The sequence below is a fragment of the Mus musculus genome, chromosome 12 (assembly GCF_000001635.26).
Source record: "Mus musculus strain C57BL/6J chromosome 12, GRCm38.p6 C57BL/6J".
Taxonomy (NCBI): Eukaryota; Metazoa; Chordata; class Mammalia; order Rodentia; family Muridae; genus Mus; species Mus musculus.
This window is the reverse complement of record NC_000078.6, coordinates 119,431,572-119,447,862: the sequence shown is the minus strand read 5'-3', so window position 1 is coordinate 119,447,862 and position 16,291 is coordinate 119,431,572. Positions and strand designations below refer to the sequence as shown.

Sequence of the window (16,291 nt, the reverse complement as noted above, 5' to 3'; positions counted from 1 at the left end):
TTTACAGACCAATTTTCTGAGAAAAATCACACCTCTTAGTTCATGAATCCAAAGCTATGACCTTGCACAAAAAGTGGAAAACCTTTTGGGTGTTCAATGGATTCAATGTATCTGAGACCTCTAGTTTTTCATTTCACCTCTCATTTTTGTTATAAATATCAAGTTTATCAAATTCTCTAAAATGAATTATTATGATCAACCAATACTCACCACAATCAGTTCATAAAGGAACTTCCTGGTATTTCTATCTTCATGGCAATCTTCCTTTAACTTCTTGACAACGTAAGAAACCCTTTCTGGTTCCTTGTCTGCTTGAATTCTATTAAAATCTTCCTGTGCCAGATGTGAGTAACCCAGGACATTAGCTAAAACTTTCCAGTCGTGAACTTTTTCTGACACCAAGGTCAATACAACAGAGTATATATAAGTCAGACTTTTAAATGGCAAGGCAATTTGTTCCAGAAGATTCTTGGTTGTCAAAATGCCATCAGACATTGACATCACTTGTTCTTTAGAAATCACTTTGACATTTTTACAATGCACGAGTCCGATCTTACCTCGGAGGACTCCTACGTACCATTCTTTCACTTTGGACTGTCCTATGGCTCTTACTGTACCTTCTCCAAGAAGGGCAATTGTGTCCCCTTTTAAATATTCAAGCAAATAGTCAATCTTATTTTGCCTCAGTACTGTCTTCAGTGCAACCCCATAATTGGTAAAGTTCAATTTTTTATCTTGGAAAGTGGGATACTTAACAAGTCCTGTCGACAATAAAGGCACTCTCTTGTCTTCTCTCTTCTGGAAAAATCCTGGCAGATATGAGAACCTTTTTAGATTTGGGGATGGATCAGGTGAAGTGACAAAGAACTGTGTCACTGGTTTTTCATTGGGGGTCTTTACCTGAACCCGGAAAACAAACAAGTGCATCTCTCTGTGATCAATTGAAGAAAAGAAAACTTGTTGATGAACTACCACACCTGCTTCCAATTGCCTTTGTGCAATTACTTTTCTTTCTCCCTCTTCCTTTACTTCAAAATCAGGATCACACGAAAAAGCTGAAATAATTAAATCTTTTGGCTTGTCAAGTGAAAATGAATGCTTCCCCCAGAGGTGAAATACGACTGGAGATGTGTTTTTTCCACCCTTCCTAATGTCAGAGACTGTAAACTTTCCTGGCACATAGTTGTGTCCACAAACAGTGAAAACAGCAGTAAAGCTTGGATGGAGATATTTAGGTCCATAAATTCCAATAGAGGTGGTTTTGTGGATATAATCCCAAATAGTAGCAGCTGGTGGATGAATGATCGTAGCTTGTACAGCTATGACTATATACATTACATGGCTCAGGTCAAGAAGCTTAGCTTGGATGGTATCTTTGTAGATATAGCAGGTGTTTAATGCTTGGAAAGGGCCTTCTCTGTCCAGGCTGTACAAACACACCATTTTAGTCATGACTTGGCTCAGAGGATCTGTTTTTACTTCTGCTCCAGTTTTCATCTCCAACAAAATAGCTTCCATGGTATTCAGATTGCTTAACCTGATTTCCAAGAGAGGGCTTACAGTACAAGAGAGATCATGGTTCAGCTTTGGTGGAGGATCCAGAAATGCTCTCAGAGATACCTCCTGGAATTCTCCCACAGCTATATGTCCTTGGGGTATATGAATAGTGATGTCTGAGTCGGGTAATTGGACTGACCCTCCTTGGTGATTTAATTTACAAACTGCAATGGTCTCTGCAATTTGTGTTTGAGCCCACCCAGGACTCTGATTAATTGTATTCAGATCTAGGCAAGAGCGAGCCAACTGACGTTGACTAAGCCAAGCCATTTTATATGCTTCTCGGTCATTTTGTAGCCATTCTAAGTCTTGTATTAGGATCTGATCAGAGCTATGTATACTTTGATGAGTGTGTGTCCTATCACCTAAAACATCCAGGAGTTCAGAAACACTCTTAGACCTTCCTGACTTCCGAGAGGAAGATGACTTAAACCCCTGATCCATGTCAAGTTCATCACCAGAGGAGTCAAAAGAATTTTCTGTTTCTATTTGTCTTAAAAAAAGAAAAGGATCTTCCTTCAAGATAGACATATTATCTCTCTTTTTGTTGTTTCTTAGCTGCGTGATGTCCTCCAGAAATGGGTTTGAGGCAGACAGTTCCTTCCAGAATGGATTTGTAGCTTTGGCATCACTATCACGATGGAGGGTAGGAGCATCTGGCCAGTTGTGAGGCAAGCCTAGCCCTTGCCGTGCTTGTTATTTAAACAAAAACAAAGCAAAGATAAAATGAAATAAGAGTCTAAGATACAACCATGACTAATTTCTTCATACCTTAAAACCTCAAAATTTACTTTAGATTTTCACTTTTGATCCCCAGGCTGATGTCTAATACAAACTCAGGATTAAATCATATTAATTTGTTTATAATGAGGAAGGGGCATTTTATACAAAGTTGTTTTGAGTAGAGATATATTAATTTTATCTTAATGTATCATAAAATATAAAGTAAATGTTGAGTACAGTATATAGTTACATACAATACATTAATAATGTATTTAACACATTTATTTATGCTAGCATAAAGTTATACCTTATTATCTTATGTTTCATTTACCAAAAGGAAACTCCTGAAAACACAGGCAACATCAAGTTTTTCTAAACATTGAGCTGTTGATCTCATCATATCCAAAAGATTAATTGTTTTTTTTTCAAATGATATCTAAGAAATGTCAAAAATATCCACACACAATCAAATAGTTTTCAAAACAGTCTTCTAAGTTAACATTATCATTATTCATTTTCTGGTGACATTGTATTAATAGACTTAATGATATATTTTGTATGTGTATAAAAGAAACACTGAAAAAACAGATTTCCCATGAATTTATTGCCTCTAAGTATTTTACTGGACTTTTGAGAGATTATATTTGGTAGGATGTCACCAGACACAGACACACTTTACTACATCCTTGGAAAGGGATAGAAGAACACAGAAAACATTTCTAGTACATCCCGTAGCATCAGGATCACTTCATGTTTAGAGTAGTATTTGTTTGGCTCTTTTATAGAAATACTAGTCACAAACATGTGGACATTGTGCATTCGATACTGCTTTAGGGACAATGAAAGCTATCATAGATAATTGAGTTATCTAAAATTCTCTAGAAAAAAGAATTTCAGAAAATTGTCACTTTTTTTCCTAATATTTGTGGAACCTTTATGTTAAGTGAATTATGCTACTATTAAAAGGTATAAGACAGGTTTTGAAAAACAGAAATAGTATTTCCCTTATTACTACAAATCCCCAGCTCCTCAAAACTTAATTTTTTTTCTCTCTTAGTATCAGGTCAACTGGATTTTGCTCTATGAAGATTATTAGGTGTGGAGAGCTGTGCCGTGAGCAATCGCCATTATAAGATGGCGCTGGCTTCCACTGCGCCTAACTAGTAAACAAGCCTTATGCGCAAGTGCAAGAGTGAATTCACACCCAGTCACTGCCCATCTCAGGGCGTAGTAATGGGGTGATGGGCGAGCAACTAATCAGGTGCTGTCACGCCACATCAGGTGCTGAAACGTCACGCTGTGGGCTATATAAGCAGCGCCATTTTCTGGGTTCGGGGTCTTCCTGAGAAGTAAGCAATAAAAGCTTTGCTGTAGAAGGATCCGGTTGTCCGAGTGAATTCTTGCCGGCGAGATACTAGCTCAGGCGAGAATTAGGTTTCTCAGTCCCTGTGTATCTTCATCTCTATCCCCCGAAGTTTACAATATTTGCAGGATATACTATTCACTTGTTAATTTGTGCCTCTTTTTTTGATATCTGTTTTAATCTGTGAGTGTGGTTTCTTTATTTGTGTGTCTCTGTGTGTGTGTGTTTTATATGTGTTGGAAGGGGTACACACAATTCTATCTACATGTGGCGGCCAGAAGTCAACTTCAGGTGTATTCCTTTATGACACCTTACCTTATCTTTGAGACAGCACTGAAGCTGGAGTTCACTGGTTAGTTACACTTGCTGGGCAGTAAGCTCCAGGTATTTGCTAGTCTCTGATCCATAATGCTGAGACTACAGATGCACACTCATACATGGATTTTAATGTATATTGGCAAAACAAAGCCTTGTTCTTATTCTCATACGGCAATCATTTTACCCACTGAGGCATCTCTCTAGCCCCTATTAGTGTGCTTTCTTAAGAAATCATTTATTTTTAATGATTTCTATTCTGTGATAGCACTTGTACTCGATAATTTTGATAGCACCTTTTAGAGGCAAACATTCCCTATGTACTGGTAATTATTTGATTTATTTACATAATAATATTATCATATTATAAACTTTTGTACCTGTAATATTTTGATTTTTTGAGCGTTTCGAGGCTTCCATGTCAATCAAATTTCCTTCAGATCTACTTCGACCAATTTCTCGTGGCCAACAATAGGCTCTTTCACTGATTAGCATTTTGCTACCTACAAAGCAAGTAGAGGCATATTTATTGTAAGCACATATAAGTAAGTTGACAGAGGAAATAATCTAAAAAATGTTCATATTTAAACAGAAAACTTCATGTAAGAATATCTGCATATGTCTCTCATTCTGGTAGATATCCAGACATGTGTGTTAGCATTTTCTTTTATGACAGTTTTGGAATAATCACAGTTTAACCTGGTAAAGAATTCATTAATGAGTCAGTATAAAATAATCAGAGAACGTCTCAAAGATAAGACAAAGGACAATAAATTGATACTTTAATAAATAGAGAATATCTGACTACTAGAAAATTACATATAACAAATCTGAAAGTAACCAACAGTCATCCAACTGGACTTAAGGCCTACATAATAGAAGGGAATTCACACCAGACACTGTAAACCTAGTCAAATGAGGAGAAACTATTACTGCCACTCTCCTAAACAAGTTTAATTTCTTTTTTTTTACAAATATAATTTCTAATTGCATTCTAAATACTCATCCTTTACCCACAGATAGGTGTAGCTCTTACCATTCATCAAAGATGCTTCTTTCTGCAGCAGAAAGAGACTATTACAAAGAACAACTGACTATGGTTACCTACTCCCCAATAGATATATCTACAATACAACCCCTATACCTAAGGCTCAGGAAACATTTCAGGGTGAGAGATTATAGAACTAGAAGACCAGGAAATATTTTTTGAGATAGTGTCTTTTGTATATGACAGGAAAGCTTTACCTGTAAAATCTCATATGGTATCCTAAACAGAAAACCTAATAAAAGGGAAAATTATATATACTCTGGTAGAAGTATTAATAGATATAACAAAACCACTTGGAAATCCATCTGGCAAGATCTGTGAGGACATTCACAGCCTGGTACCCAGGGATTCCAACTCTGTTCAGTTGCTTTTCTGAAACTATGTAGGTAACTAAAGAATGGTGAAGTCTAGAGAAGTCTTCCCCAGTAGGAACACTCCAACTGGTTATGCAGTATCAAATGTTCAGCCTTGAAAACATACATGCAGTAGTATTATACAGACTTAGAAAGGTGAATTGTTGTATTTAGAATACATATGTATATGCATGTATGTGTAAAAATAATTAATGAAAAAAAGAGGCCATAAATTTGAAAGGGAGCATGGGTGGGATACATGAGGGCTTGAAGGAGGGGGGAAAGGGAAGAGGAAAATGTAATTATACAATGATCTAAAATATGAAAGAAATAATTTTGAAAGGGCATTATACATAATGTCCATTAATTATGTAAATATAAACTGAATTTAAACAAAATATCTTTTAACCAAATAAATAGATAAATTGCAGTATTTTATTATAGAGTACTTTTCCATGTTAATACAGATGAATTACAATTGAAAGTGTAAACATCATGTTTAGGATTTTTATTTCCTGAGATTCAGTTCGTGTTACATGTAGATTTCTCTTTGCTTCTTGGCAGCACTGAAAATGTTTAAAAATCTGATTTTCAGTAGAAATAAGCCCTAAGATGTTGGCGAGATGGCTATATTTAAAACATGTCCCACACTTCCAGAAGACATAGGTTCTATCCTCTTGTAGGGGCTCCTCACATTAGTACCAGTGCATCCAACAAAGCCTTCTGGACTCTGAAGGCACAGCATGCACAAGGCTGTTACAAAGACACATGCAGGCAAGATACCCATGCTTATAAAAGAAAACCTTTTCAAGCCCAAGTAATAGGACATGACTAAGTTCCAAAGGAAGTAAGACTGGCATAGAAAAATTCTCTTCCTAATGTTAGAGCTAGCACATACACCTGGTTACACAAAATTCCTTCTTCTCTATCCTAAAGTTCCAAATGTTGCCTCCTCAGGCTGGCCAGCATTCCTGCCCACATTCTAGCAATAGCCTTTTTTCTTCTTCTGACTAATGTGTTGACTATAACTCCTTCAAGTTGACCATCATATTTGGCATAATACTTCAAAGTTATTGACTTCCTTTCAAAAGAAGTGGTTTTGGGTGTTGTTGTTTTCCAGAAAGTGGTGATTCATGTCTTTAATACCAGGTCTTGGAAAGTTGAGGCAGTGGGATTGCTGTGAGGTCAAGGCCAGCCTGGGCTACATGGTGACTTACAAGTCAGTGAGGTACCAAGAAAGATATCACTCACAGACAGAAAAAAAAATTAAAGAAACTAAAAACCTTTTCTGCTTTAGAAAGAGAAAATTGAAAAAGAAAGGAGGAAGAAAAGAGGGGCACAGAAAGGAGGAAAGAAAGGACACTGGCAGAAATAACTTAAAAGGAAGCACACTTAACAACCCAAACGGTCCAATGACAAGCTTTCCTCTGATAGAAAATTACATTGAAAGATTGAGTTAAAAAATTGAATTATGCAATATGCAAATTTCTTTGAGTCCTCAAGTTTCCTGGCAGCCCTTTAAAAATTCCGTGGTTGGATTTCACCAAGTATGATGTCCAAAGTAAAAAGTCCTTAGCACACCACAGTCTGACAGAGCTCAAGTCCTCTAGCAAAATTCAGCAAACTCTAATTAACATAGAAAAACAGGTCTTTCAGTGGAAAAGCATTTTCAGAGAGATAAAGTACATTTTAAGTGAAAAGCCAATTTAACCATCTGCCTGAGCTCTTTCATTTCTTATTGGGGGGAGGGGGAAGGAGGGAAGAACAACAAAGAACAATTTACATTCCAAGATTCCTTTGAAATGAATAACCTTCCAAGTTAAAAAAAAAACTTACCCATTAAAATAAAACAAGAAACCTTCACTCACAGGGAAAACACTCACAGGACCTTGGACAATAAATATTACTATGGAAGGATCATGACACTTCAGGAAGGGCCAGCACAAGACCCTTTATGATGGATTGAAGCATCTTGGGAATAGAGGAACAGGGTTATTCCTTGTAGTTCTTCATAGATTTACCCTTCAGTACAGTCACCCCAGTCATCAGCTGTCCCTCAATCTGGTTGTTTTAAAGTCCAGTACCAGATTCACCTGCTGGCCTAATCAAATACAGCCTGCTGGGCTCACCTCACTGCTTCTGCTGTAGAAAGTCTGGAGTTGTAGCCAAGAATCTGAAACAAAGTTGCCCAATGATTTTGTGTTTGTGTGAGGCTCATGCTGAGAGACACACCCAAAAACTCCAGTGCTTTCCCATCTGGGTTCCAAGCTGCTTCCAACAGCCTCCTGAAATTCTTCCTATCCCAATCCTCAGTAAACAAAATTCACCACAGTACTAGATCCTAAATCTGGATTAGAATATGGACAACGGGAGAGGTGAAATATGGCAAACAATCTGGAGTGGCAAAGGAAAGCATGTGCCCATTTCAGAGAACAAGACTTATTTATCCAGGGTGGCAAAGAGAACAGTCACACTTATCACTACCTTGTGTTTTCTTGCTGTTTTACTTAAGGCAGCTGCTATCTGAAGCAGCATTTGTCATCAAACATTGTCTAGAGAAGCATGAATCTGTGTTTTCTGGAATAAGCAGATATCAAAAAATCCCACTTTATTTGGAACACAGGCTTTCTGATGTGCCTTTTATTTAGTATGAATTTTTAAAACCCAGCCACCACGTTTTACTTAACTGATGAGTAAAGTTTTGTCCTTGCCATATTTTACTAATAGTAATCAGACGTTAGGCAACTGTTAAAACTGACCAAATATACAACTTAAATACTTCAAGAGCTTTTTGAGGGAGGAAAGAGTGGGAAGAGGGTATAGAATTTGATAGATACCAAACAAAAAACAACAACAAACCTTAAAAACAATGCATTTAAAAAGATTTCTTTCCCACCACCCCAGCTGGTCATCCTGGGACAGCCTGCAGAGCTGAGTGGGGCTCGGTCCCCTGAGCTCCATTGTCTAGCTCTGGGCTTGCTACTTGGTCCAGAGGAGCCTTGCAGGACGCCAAGAACGTCCTGCCTCCCTGTGGAAACCTGTCAGGGTCCCCAAACTAACCAGCTAACAGCTCTGCCTGATCAATCTCATCCTTGTCGGACCCACCATCCCTCCAGGGACACAGCCTGCAGAGGTGAGTTACACACAGTCCCCTGAGATCCATTGTCTAGCTCTGGACTTGCTCTGCAGTCAAGAGAACACTTGAGGGACCTCAAGTGCATCCTGTTTCCCACTGGAAACCTTTGGGGAGCTCCAAGACTAACCAGCTTGTAGCCCTGCTCCACCAATCCTATCCCAGTCAGATTTTCCAGTCATCCCAGTTGAGTCACACTGAGACATAACCTGCAGATTAGGGTCTGCCCATGGCACAGTCTGCAAAGTGGAGTCTGCCTGAGGCACAGCCAGCAGAGTCCAGTACCCTGACCTCCACTGTCTGTCCCACTGCTCTCCCCACCTTCCCAAGAAGTTCTGGTACCATCAGGATCATCCAGTCAACACGAGAGAAAAACAGATGCCTAAATGACAGAGTAAGGACATAATCAACAAGACCCAGGACAATATGGTGCCACCAGAGCCCAGCTATCTTGCTACAACAAAACCTGGATATCCTAATGAAACTGAAGCATAAGAAGAGGATCTCAATCCAATCTTACAAAGATGACATAGGCCTTTAAAGAAGACATGAATAAATCTCTTAAGAAAATACAGGAAAATGCATTCAAACAGGTAGAGGGATTAAAAAAGGAAGCAAATAAATATAAAGAAATACAAGAAAATACAAGGAAACAGGTGAAGGATATAAATGAAACTGTTTAATACCTGAAAGGGGAAATAGAAACAATAAAGAAAACACAAACCAAAATAATTCTGGAGATGGAAAACCTAGGAAACAGAACTGGAACTACAGACATAAACATCAACAACAGAATACAGGAGATGGAAGAAAGCATCTCAAGTGTAGAAGATATAATAGAATAAATCAATATATCTGTCAAAGAAATGCAAAATCTAGAAAGTTTATGACACAAAACATCCATGAAATCTGGGACACTATGAAAATACCACATCTAAGAATAATAGGAGTAGAAAAAGAAGATCCCAAGTTCAAAGGCCCAGAAAATATCTTCAACAAAATCATAGAAGAAAATTTCCCTAACCTAAAGAAAGAGATGCCTATAAATTTACAAGAAGCTTACACAACACCAAACAGACAGGACGAGAAAAAAATTCTTCCACCATATAGTAATCAAAACACTAAATATATGGAACAAAGAAAGAATTTTAAAAGCTACAAAGGGAAAAGGCCAAGAAATAACTAAAGGCAGACATATCTGTATTACACCAGATTTCCTATCTGAGACTCTAAAAATTAGAAGGGCCTGGAGTTCTTGCAGCCCATAAGAGACCACAGATATCAGACAAGACTACTATACCCAACAAAACATTCAATCACACTTGCTAGAGAAACTAATATATTCTATGACAAAACCAAACTAAAACAATACTTTTCTACTAACCCAGCTCTACAGAGGATACTAGACAGAAAACTCAAACTCAATGAGGTTAACCATAATCTAAAAGACACAAGAAATAAATACTTTCACACCATTAAAACCAATGGAACACACACACACACACACACACACACACACACACACACACACACCTCAACTACCACCAATATCAAAATAAGAGGAAGTAACAATCATTATCAATATCTCTCAAAAACAATGGACTCAATTCCCCAGTAAAAAGCCAAAGGCTAGCAGAATGGATCCATAAACAGAATCCATTGTGTACATAAGAAACATACTTCAGCAATAAAGATAGACATCATCTTAGTATAAAGGCCTGGAAAAAAAGTTTTCCAAGCAAACAGACCCAAGAAAAAAACTGGAGTAGCCATCCTAAAATCTAGTAAAATAGACTTTCACACAAAAGTGATCAAAAGAGACAGGGAAGAATACTTCATTCTCGTCAAAATTAAAATCCACTAAGAGGGCACTTCAATTTCGAAATCCCCAAATCCAAGGGTACTGGCATTTATTAAAAAAACATTATTAAAGCTTAAGTCATATATCACAACCCACACATTAATAGAGGGAAGCCTCAATACTCCACTTTAAACAATGGACAGGTCATTGGGACAAACACTAAACAGAGAAATAATGAAACTAACAGAGGTTATAAACCAAATAGAACATTTCACCCAAACACAAAAGAATATACCTTCTTAGCACCTCATAGAACCTTCTCCAAAATTGACCATATAATTGGTCACAAACCAAAACACAACAGATACAAGAAGATTGAAAGAATCCTAGAGCATTTATCAGACCACCATGGACTTCAACAAAAACAGAAACAACAGAAAGCCCAGGTATTTATGGAAACTAAAATCAATGATCACTGGAGTAGGGAAGAAATAAAATAAGAAACTAAAGAATCATTAGATCTTACTTCAAAAGCCTGTAATCCACAAAAATGGAAAAAGCTAAATGAAATGAATGATTTTCTAGATAGATACCAATTATAAGAGCTAAATCAAGATAAGGTAAACTAACTGAATAGTTCTATAACCCCCAAGGAAATAGAAGCAGTTATTAAAAGTTTACCAACTTAAAAGGTCAGGGACAGATGGTTTTAGTGAAGAATTCTGACAGACTTTCAAAGAATAACTAATGCTGACACTACAAGATAGATATAGGAGGAACACTGCCAAACTCAGTCTAAGAGGCCACAGTCACCCTGATACCTAAACCACACAAAGAATTAACAAAGAAAGAGAATTTCAGACCAATTTCCCTTATGAACATTTATGCAAAATTACTGAATAAAATGCTCACAAATAGAATCCATGAACACATTAAAAACATTATTCACCACCATCAAGTAGACTTCATCCCAGGAGTGCAGAGGTGGTTCAATATATTAAAATCCATTAACATAATCTATTACATAAACAAACTGAAAGAACTAAACCACATGATCATCTCATTAGATGCCAAAAAGTATTTGATAAAATCCAACTTGGATTTGGAGAGAGCAAGGATACAAGGTGCATAACCTAAACACAATAAAGGCAATATACAGCAAGCCAACAGCCAAAATCAAATTAAATGGAGAGAAACTTAAATCAGAGAAAAGACAAGACTGTCCACTCTCCCTGTATCTCTTCAATATAGCACTTGAAGTTCTAGATAGAACAATAGGACAACTAAAGGAGATGAAATGGATACAAATTGGAAAGGAGGAAGTCATAGTATCACTATTCACAGATGATATGATAACATACATAAGTGACCCCAAAACGTCTACCATAGAACTCCTACAGCTGATAAATACCTTCAGCAAAGTAACTAGATACAAAATAACTCAAAGAAACCAGTAGATCCTCTCTACATAAGTGATAAATGGGCTAATAAAGAAGTTAACAGTACCCTTCACAATAGCCACAAATAACATAAAATATCTTCATGTAACTCAAACCAAGCAAGTAAAATATTCATATGATAAGAACTCCAAGTCTCTGAAGAAAGAAATTGGGGAAGGTATCAGGAGATGGAAAGATCTCTCTTGCTCATGGATGGGTAGGATTAACATAATGAAAATGGTCATCTTACCAAAAGCAATCTACAAATTCAATGAAATTCTCATCAAAATTCCAACACAATTCAAATTCTCAACATTACATGGAAAAACAAAAATTCAAGATAGCTAAAATTATCCTGAACTTCTGGACATATTATTTCCCCAACTTCAAGATGTACTACAAAGCAATAGTAATAAAAACTGCAAGTTACTGGTATAGAAACAGGTGGATCAATATAATAGAATAAAAGACCCAGAAATAAATCTATAGACACTTGTCTTTTGACAAAGAAGCCAAAACCATACAGTGGAAAAGGAAGAGCATCTTCAATAAGTGATGGTCTAACTGAATGTCTATATGTAGAAGAATGAAAATACATCCACATTTATCACCCTCCAAAAACTCAAGTCCAAATGGATCAAAGACTGAAAAGTAAAACCAAATATATTAGATCTAATAGAACAGAAAGTGGAGGATAGCCTTGAATTTATTAGTACAGGAGACAACTTTCTGAATTCAACACAAATAGCCCATGTCAAGCATTAATAAATGGGACCTCATGAATCTGAAAAGCTTCTATAACTCAAAGGACACTGTCATTAGAACAAAAGGACTCTCTACAGATTGGGAAAAAAATCTTCATTAGCTCTACATGTGATATAGAGCTAATATCCAAAATATATAAAGAATCTGAGAAGTCAGACACCAACAATCCAAATAGCCCAAATTAAAAACTGGGCACAGAATTAAACAGAATTCTCAACAGAGGACTCTTAAATGGCTGAGAACTTAAAGAAATGTTCAGTAGCCTTATTTATCGGTGAAATGCAAATCAAAACTACCCTAAGATTCTACCTTACATGCATCATAATGGTTAAGATAAAAAACTCAAAGGATCTCACATGCTGTCAAGGTTGTGGAGCATGGGGGCAGTCCTTCACTACTGATGGGAGTACAAACTTGTACAACCACTCTGGAAATCAATATGGCAGTTCTCAGAAGATTGGGAATAGTTTAACCTCAAAACCCAGCTATACCACTCCTAGACATATACCCAAAAAATGCTCCACCATTCCACAAGGACACTTGCTCAACTATGTTCATAGTCGCTTTATTTGTAGTAGCCAGACACTGGAAACAACCTAGATGTCCTTAACTGAAGAATTGATAAAGATTATGTGTTTCATTTACACAATAGAATACTACACGGGCATTAAAAACAAGGACATCATGAATTTCACAGGCAAATGGTTGGAACTAGAAAATATCATCCTGAACGAGGTAACCCAGATCCAGAAGGACATGTATGGTATGTACTCACTTATAAGTGAATATAAGTCATAAAGTACAGAATAACCATGCTATAATCAACAGACACAAAGAAACCAAATAACAAGGAGAGGTTAAGGGAGCATGGCTGAATCTTTTTTCAGAAGAGGAAATAAGTTAGGTATCAGAGGTGGGCGGAAGTAGGGAACTGGATAGAATAGGGGACATGGAGAAGAGGGGGTGATGGAAGGGAGAGCGTATGTAGGTATTGCAGAAAAGAGAGAAGGAAGATTGATCAGTGGTGGAGGGTTGGCAATCTCTAGGACTTGTCAGAGACCTGAGATGTATAGAAGCCTCAGAGGATCTGTGGGGGGTGACTGTAGCTGAGACTCCTAGCTGTAGCCAGCACCCACAGTGGAGGAATAAGGACAGCAATCCAACCACAAAACTTTCAACCCAAAGTGTATCCTGCCTACAAGATGTGCAGACACAAAGATGAAGAAGAAACTGAGAAAATGGCCAACCAATGACTGTCCAAAATCGAGACCCATCCCATGGGCAAGAACTGATCCCTGACACTCTTAATGATACTCTGTTATGCTTGCAGACAAGAATCTAGCATAACTGTCCTCTGAGAGGCTCCATCCAGCAGCCAATGGAAAGAGATGAAGAGTTTTACAGAAGAGTTGGGATTGAGGGACCAAACAAGATATGGACTCCACAGGAAGATCAACTGAGTTAAATAACCTAGACACTTGGGGACTCCCAGAGACTGAATCACCAACCACGGAGTGAGCACAGATTGGACCTAGCCCCCCTGCACATATGTAGCAGATGAGCAGCTTGGACCTCATGCAGGTCCCCGAACAACTGGAACAAGGGCTGTGCCTGAGCTTGTTACCTGCCTGACTGCCTGTGGACCCCATGCCTTCAGTAGGAGAAGATGTGCCTAGTTCCAGAGCAACTTGATGTGTGTGTTGTGGGGAGGTTGTTATTAGAGGAGCTGGCACTCAGACTAAGATAAAGAGAAGTTGAAATAGGAGGAGGATTTGTTTGTTAAGGTAATGGGAGGAGAGGAAGAGCTGATATTGGGTTGTAAAGTGAATAAATACATAAATTAGAAAAAAGACAAAAAGAGATTTTTTTTAAGGTGTCAATCTGTTTTTCCCATGCTGTAGATGAAACCAGAGGCCTTGAACATTCTAGAAGTGCTCGAGCACTAAGCTAACCCTAGCCCTTTGAAATGTTTACAGTGGTCTTTACATAGGGAAAATAATTATTACAGTGGTCTTTATATAGCGAAAATCAGTACTATAGGCACCAAAAAGCTCCTAATATCTTCAATAGTCTGAATATCTTGGGTCCCTTTGATTTCCAAAGACCTGTTCTTTCCATAGTGTGTTATATGGCATTAAAAATAAATATGTCCATGCCAGCTACCACTTTTATAAATGGCAACAAACATTAAAATATCAGGAAATAATCTGATAGACTAATAGACTTTTCTTTTACTTTTAAATGTCAGACCTGTCTAAATAATATTATATTACCATGCAAATGCAATGGTATCAAGGACCTAACTGGCACACAAAGAAATCACTGTCACTGAAGGTGCTCACTAGCATGTTAATGGTCTGTATGCTGATGAAAATGTGGCCTTCTAGGATGTCACCCTTAGGGAACATTCTGATGGAGAGGTATATACCCCAACACCAGGTATGGAGTAGCTCCAGCATTTGTTATTTTCGATTATTCTAAGCAAATATTTAGTAGGCTGACAGCCTGAAGGCAAATATCAGCAGCCACTTTAGATGATTCTGTAGGTAGGGAAGTGGAGGATGGCCTAGTTGGTCATCAATGGGAGGAGAGGCCCTTTTTCCTATGAAGGCTGTATGCCCCAGTGTGGAGGAATGCCAGGGCCAGGAAGTGGGAGTGGGTGGGTTCGTGACCTTGGGGACAGGTGAAGGTGTTTTTCGGAGGGGAAACTAAGGAAGGGGATAACATTTGGTAAATAAAGAAAATATCCAATAAAAATGAGTACATCAAAAATAATTTTAATGTAAATAAAAATAATTTAATCTAAATTAAAAAAACAAACAAACAAAGTGAAGTGGCCCTGAAAAGGAGGGAAAGCATTGATTTAAATGAAAAACATGTTTTACTATCAATAAAATCAGTTGCAGAGAAGTGAAGGATTGGTAGGTTTAGTAGTAAAGCAACTACCAACTGGCTATGAATTGCAGTAGAAAGAAAGAGTTAGGGGAATGGGGCTATTTCCATTAACTCCACCAGTGTAGAAAATTATTGTTATATACCAGCAAGCATCATCATGGCTTAGTGTTTTAGATGAATAGAAAACATGGCAAAAAAAGATTTATTATGTAATTAGTTAGATATAAGTAAATTTGGAAGCCACTGAGGTTGGACTCCTCTCTTAAATTTTTAAAGAACTAAGGTGGAAATATCAGAGGTTTATCGAAATAAATGAATAAATAAATAAATAAATAAATAAATAAATAAGCAAATTAATAAAATATGGTATTTTTTGAAAGTTCAGAGCATAAAATATGAAGAAAGGAGTAGTTAAAGTAATGTTGCAGACAACTGATGAAATATACATTGTAAAACAGTAATCATCTAGCATTAGGTTAAGAATATAATTGTCCTAGGATATTTGTTTTATATGTGTGTGTGTGTGTATGTGTGTGTGTGTGTGTGTGTGTGTGTGTGTGTGTGTGTGTATACATACATAATTTTATCTATTTTTGCATGCCTATGCATATACCCATACACCATTCTTTGGTTCAAAAAATATTTTAAGAATACTTAAATACCACAAATTTAAACATAGAAGTGTATATTATTTTTTAGTAAAAATATTAAAATAAAAGAAGAAATTAGGGGTGACATTTGCAGGAAGTTGGTCAAAAGGGCAAAATAAAAATATTTTCAAACTCTTCAGTTTACTCAGCAATGATCTAGAAATGGGACTTTCCTTGTAAAAGTGACTACATTAGAAAAACACTATTATGTCCAAGCTTTCCAGTGAGCATGTGTTATAAATCAAACAC

General features: G+C 37.1%; 1 protein-coding gene across 4 annotated transcripts in view; it reads right to left on the bottom strand.

Moving 5' to 3' along the window:
• Positions 1 to 16,291, bottom strand: part of Macc1 (metastasis associated in colon cancer 1) — a 76,537-nt gene that overhangs the window by 19,072 nt on the left and 41,174 nt on the right. For 3 of the 4 annotated variants that reach the window (XM_006515861.3, XM_006515863.3, XM_006515862.2), the window contains 2 exons: positions 4,339 to 4,461; positions 211 to 2,249 (listed from right to left, as the gene is read on the bottom strand). In XM_006515861.3, coding sequence (XP_006515924.1) covers positions 211 to 2,249; positions 4,339 to 4,461 — 2,162 coding nt within the window. Of the gene's footprint in view, positions 1 to 210; positions 2,250 to 4,338; positions 4,462 to 16,291 lie in introns of those variants that run through there. The other variant, NM_001163136.1, reaches the window with a different exon arrangement.